General features: G+C 46.3%; 1 protein-coding gene across 1 annotated transcript in view; it reads left to right on the top strand.

Annotated features, from left to right (window-relative positions):
* Nucleotides 1-435: 435 nt before the first annotated feature.
* The window catches only part of Dgkk (diacylglycerol kinase, kappa), a 132,774-nt gene continuing 127,209 nt past the window's right edge, over nt 436-6,000 (top strand). Inside the window, exon 1 of the mRNA XM_005411355.1 lies at nt 436-996. Coding sequence (XP_005411412.1) covers nt 436-996 — 561 coding nt within the window. The remainder of the gene's footprint in view (nt 997-6,000) is intronic.

Below are 6,000 nucleotides of genomic sequence, written 5' to 3'. Positions count from 1 at the left end.
CCCTCAACTTTGCAGCTGGTTCTTTCCCTTCCATATATGTCACTAAAGGGTTAAATGCTGCCAGGCTCCAATACCGCCCCCCAAGCCGCTCCACTCCCCCTCCCCGTTTTGTCCATCCCCGCCCCGTTCCCCAGCTTCTGGGAGGTCGGCAAGAGCTCTGCCCAGTCCGCATTCGCAAGCCCCTCTGTTTCCCGCCCATCAGGCCTGTGGCAGCATAAGAAGAGGTGTGCGCTCACCGAGGGGCGTGTTCCAGCCCTGGGAGACGCTGAGCGCCGGGGCTCAGACCTCAGAGCGGAGCCAACCTTGGAGCAAGACGGAGGAAAGTTTGGCACCCTGCAAGGGGATGCCGGACAGCAGTGAGCGGGGCGCCCCAGGGCTCCTTAGCCCTCCAAGCTCAGGGGTGCCCACTGTCCAGACCTGAAGCAGTGTGTGGTTATGGACCGAGAAGCTGCCGTGAACCTTGGCATCACTGCCCAGCCTCAGGATGGAGAGCAGCCCGCGGAGTCTCCAGAGCCGCAGCTGCCGTGGCCGCCGCCGCTGCAGCCGCCACCGCCTACTGCTCCGCAGCCGGCTCCTCCGCCTCCGGCTCCTCCACCACTCCCGGAGCCTTCGCCAGAAACTGCACCAGAGCACTGTCCAGAGCCTGCTCTAGGACCCTGTCCAGAAGCGACCTCAGAACCAGACACAGAACTAGACACAGAACCGAACCCAGAACCAGCCACAGAGCCGGCCACACAGCCAGTGCCAGAACCAGCTCCAAAGCCGGCCCTAGAGCCGGCCCCAGAACCTGCCACAGAGCGGGTCCCAGAACCTGCTACACTGCGGACTCCGGAGCCAATCTCAGAAACTGCCACAGAGTCCTGCCCTGAGCCGTCTCCAGAGTCATACTCAAAGCTGAGTCCTGTGCCGTGTCTATTGCAATGTCCAGTGGTCCCTCGAGAGAGGAGTCTAAAGACCTCGCCACTGCCATCACCCCGAACGTGGTCCAGATTAAAGGTAAGAAAAAGACCCCCTGGCTGGGCAAAAGAAGCAAGGCGAAGTCAGGTGGCTACTGAGTTCGCTGAACATGCGGTGTCCCTTGCATCCTATTTGGCTGCCACTGATGGGTAAAGATACTCTGGAAAGATGCAGCAATGGGGAGCCCAAGGGAGTAAGAAGCTGTTGGAAGGCGGGAAGCAACATGTGGGAATCCGAGAGTGGGTTATTTGGGCCCAGGAATGGGGGATGACAACAGGGACAGGAGCGCGCACACAGGCACACACACCTTGGGAAGAAGCTACAGTGCAGTAAGAGCCCCTGTCTTGAAAAAGAGGTGGGAGACGCCCCCAGGAAGCGCAAGAGACCGGAAGTGTTTGGGGCTGGCCCCAGGTACACAGTGGATGAGACTGAGTGGGGGAAGTAGGACACAGCTCTTAGCCTTGGTCACTGCCGCAGAGGCCCAAGCTGCGGAGCTGCCGCCTGCTTGGTCCCCTTCTTACCACTGAGGAGGGGGCGCCTCAACTAGAGTGCAACTGGAGGAGCTCCAGGGAGGTGCCCAGCACAGCTGCAAGCTGCTGGACTCTGGTAGAAGGGATGGGCGGCGCCCACGCGCACTGCAGGGGAAGGGCCAGGTTCCCCCATAGGAGGGGGAGAGCATGCTTGCGTAGAAGCCACCATTCATCTGCCTACAGCATTTCCCAGAAGTTAGGCACAAAGACCGTGATCCAGGGATGTTTGGCCTCACAAAGGGGCAAGTGGAACCCTGGACCAGTGCCAGGTGAAATGGTATAGGAGTCCAGATTTCAAGACTCAAAAGCAGGAGTTGAGATTTGAGAGCATGTGAATGGGAACCCTCATCTCTCCCAGTTTACAGCAACGCCGTCTAAAACGCAGCACTTAGCTGGGGTGGGGAGGAATAGAATGAATGACTGGAAGTTCCTCCTGCGCTCCCCCAAGTGGGAGGGGAGAGGAAGGTTTTCCGTGTTTACCTGGCACTTTTGAAGTGCTGTCTGTCTGCTTTTGAGGCAGAAGTGAGTCTTTTTTTCTTTCTTTCTTTCTCTGTGCTCCTACTCTTTCTTCTAAACTTTGTTTCACGAAATGGTGAAAATCATGATAATGCATACGTACCCCTCAATTTATCTTCTCCTGAGAGAAAATTCACAGGAAGAAGCAAACGACACAGCACACCAACAATGCCCTGCATCCTACTGCTTGTAGGTTCTAGGAAAAACCTTTCTCCTGAGGAGTACCCACTTGTAGAATGCAGAATGCAATGGGGTGGGGGATAAACTGGCTGGCATCATGAAATTTGCTTCCTGAGTTTTGAATAGGGAGACTTGAGTTTAGAAAATATCTGAAATTATTATCTGACTGAAAGAGAGGAAGATTAAAAAGTTTCACAAGCAAAAACTGCTGCAATTTGACAATGTAAACAAATAAAATAGGATAGTAGGGGGCTCAGATAATTTTTTAATAGACTCTCCCACGATGGACTGGTTCTTTCCCCTTCCTGCAGATATCGTTCTTTGGAAAGATCTCAACAGAGGGAAATGCAGGCAGCAAGATCTGGGAGGTCACCCTAACCCTGAGGCTTGTTTTTGTCTTCAGAGTTTGGATTAAACTGGTTGGAGGGATGTGAGCAGGAATCACCACCTGTGGCCCTCTTGAGTGAAATTTCAGAAATCTGGCCAAAAACCTGATACCTAGAGACTTAATTACCAGGATGGCCTGCAAAGGCACCTCCTCTTTGGTCTCTGGAAGACTGACTTGAGGCCAGAAACACCCCCTTGCCCCTTCACCCCATCCCATGGCTGAATGAAACTTATTCCCCTGTGTGCAAGCATCCCCTACAAGCTTCACAGAAAAATATCTGTTGCCAAACACATATGGAGAATCAAGGCAAGGGGAATCAGGTTAGATTCCTCTGTGTATTGCCCATCCAGACACGCTTTTCTGCTGGACCAGAGACACTGGGCAACACTGGCAAAAGACCAGAACCCAGGGGTTTGACTCTGTGCTTGGATGGGCCAGAAATTATTGAATAACTTATCTGTGGAAGAGAGGTAAAAGCTTGACCATCCATCTAGAGGGCCATGTTAATTAATTAATTAACAGCTCTGGAAGATTTTAAAAGATGCAAAAGATCTAGGTAAATGTTCAGATTGCTAAGAGCCAGACCCTTCTCCAATACGTCCATGTCACTATGTAGTTGCACTCCAGTATGTTTGAGAACATCTGATCTGGTGATAGGACCATCTTTCGTTGTATTCTGCTCAAGCAAGTAGCATCTGCAACCAGTTGACTTGCATGTTAATATTCAAGGCAAACAGATTGCCATCTTAGCTGGGGCAGAGTTGTTCTCAAACATTGCCTCCTTGAGGAAAGCTTAGGGGAAAACAACTACACGGGGCAGGGGCGCACGCGAGGGCATACACACACACACACACACACACACACACACGTGCGTGCGCACACACACGCACACAATCTGAGGGAACCAAAAAAAATACAAGCCCTATCAAACTGTGAAATCCTACATAACAAGCATGAAAACAGCCTCATAATTCAAAGGATGAAATGAACAAAACCAAGCACTTGAATATGGCTGCAAGTGTCTCCCAGGTAATTTGTGGACTGCTATTGCAATAAAATAAACCAATGCCTTCTAGCCTGTACTCTGTTTTCTTTGAGGATTTCAATAAAGTTTCAGGACCTGCTGGTTGCAATTCCATGCCAAGAATGAGGGTAGAGACTAAGAAATGGGGGCTTATGCTTTCATTCCAAACAAATACCAGGGTAACATAGTCTCTGAACTAAACCTGCCTATTCCTTCTTTTCTAAAATATTTTGATTCTCAGGAAATGAGCCATGGTCTCTCACCCTGGTGGCAGCAAGTGTAAAGAAGAGTGGTTCTTTAACAATGCTATAACACTCTTTGGGGGAGTGGGACTTACATGAGGCAGGGAATGTTTGTTTCTCTCCCCTCAGCTGTGCTTCAAGGAAAACAGTTCATATTTTTATTCACTGCATTTCAAACAGCCATGAAACTATGATCACACCATACAAGCAACTGAAGAAAATGTGAGAAAGAAACACACGTTTGTGGCTTTTATTTGGGGAGGGAGGATCTGCATATTCCTGTTAAGGACCATGCAAAAATTGTCATCATCCTCAAGCCATAATAGGGCAATTGTTGCACACAAGCTAGGGTTTGGCCACATATTTTCTTGTGAAATAGCAAACATTTATTTATATGATGTCTGGTAATTCTCATCGGAATATTTTATTATCTTACCTGTTACTGCGGTAAGTCTCAAGTAGGGACTGTCTTTCCAGGGCCTGGTGTACTCTCTATTTTTGCTGAAGCTGAAAACCTATCATTTCATTTCCAACCATGTAGAAATTACTCCTGTGAGTGAGTAAAAATGCATTCTCATTGGTTTCAGAATGAGAAGCAAATGCTTAAGTAGCCTGAAATACATTGCCCTAAGAAGATACACTCTTTCAATTTTTAGAATGAAATTGAAACAATAATTAAGAAACAAATTACTAACATTTTTTAAAATAGCTTGTAAAGTGTTTGTATCCTAAGCATGCCGGGCAGCAGTAGACTAATGATGATGTTGTTGGTTTCAAGGGTAATAAATTTTTTCCAAGGCAGAACAGTGTATCTATAGTGGCTATAAACTATGAGATTATACATTCAGATGCTTAACCTGTTGAAGGTCAGAATAAAATGATTTTCTTCTCCCTTAGTTTGCCCCTGCCCTCCTTGACAAGCTTTGATGATACCATCTGATTGATTTGGTATATTCTGAGAACTCCCGAGCATTTGCTGCAAGATGTTCTAGGAGAAATAATGAAGTAGTATTCGGTCAGTAGGTCTTCCCTTCCTGAGAGCATATTCCTTACTCATTTCTGAAAATCTCTGGCTGGAGCTTCTGCAGAACTGTAGCCCAAAAGAAAAGACTAAGCTTTTACCCAAAGTTCCTCCAAGGAAAGGGAGAAAAACCCATACAGGCCAGGAAACCCTTCTGGGGTTTTATAAGGATTCTATATTTCCTGCTAAGTATGGCACTTTACAGTCTGCAGAACATTTCTTTCTGTGTTATTAAACCTTTATTCCTCTACAAAAAAAAAGTAGCAGGATAAGGGAAGCAAACAATTAACTTATGTATTGTGGATATTTGGAATATCCAGTATGTGGTTGTCTGTTACACATGGTATCCTCATTTGTCTAAGAGCTGTCTTTTAGCTGACATTTCATCAGCTCTGATTTTTTCCAAGGCAGCGATTGCTGCTCCACTTCTGATTTTCCCAGAGGCAGACAGTGTAGAACAGGAGCCGGAGAAAGAAAGAGAAGCATAATATCTTGAACCTATTACAGTACTCACAAAGAAGACTTTTTTCAAGAAAATAAATAGAAATCCTGCTAAGGGTAGGGTACTCAGTGTTACCAAAGCCTGCTGACTGTAATTCCCTCAGTGTTAAAAACAATAATTTCAAGGATTAAAAAACAAACTCATTCCTAGAGGGAGATACCCATGCTTATCAAAGCAAATAAACCTTATTCTCAAAATAGAAAAATAAATTTATAATTTTTGTGCAGAAAAAATGGAAAGTCACTGGGGATAATGAAATTTAGTCCTCCTTCAAAAATTATTAAAAGGAAGAATAAGAAGGAAGGAAGAGCTCCTAAAGGGAAGTGTTCCTCACCCTCATCAATGCCTATGATGTTTCTGTTTCCCAAATAAAAATGTAAAACTGAAAAGAAATCAGTTTAAGTTAACCAGTATTTCTAGTCTTTAAAAAGTTCATGAAATATAACTTTATTAAGCCCGTGACTAATCCTCGGTGAAAATTATGAAGCACAAAAATAAATCTTCCAAAGAAGAGGCCAACCAATCTCATTAAAGCTCACTAACATTATTTCTTTCAATTGTACAGGCTGTCCAGGGCAAGTGAATACTTAGAGATGGAACAGGGATAAATAGTTGCCAGGAGTTGGGAACAAGGGGATGG

Source organism: Chinchilla lanigera, unplaced genomic scaffold (genome assembly GCF_000276665.1).
Source record: "Chinchilla lanigera isolate Chin_1 unplaced genomic scaffold, ChiLan1.0 scaffold00142, whole genome shotgun sequence".
NCBI classification, from domain to species: Eukaryota; Metazoa; Chordata; class Mammalia; order Rodentia; family Chinchillidae; genus Chinchilla; species Chinchilla lanigera.
The sequence above is the reverse complement of the archived record's forward strand: the minus strand, read 5'-3'. Positions and strand labels throughout refer to the sequence as shown.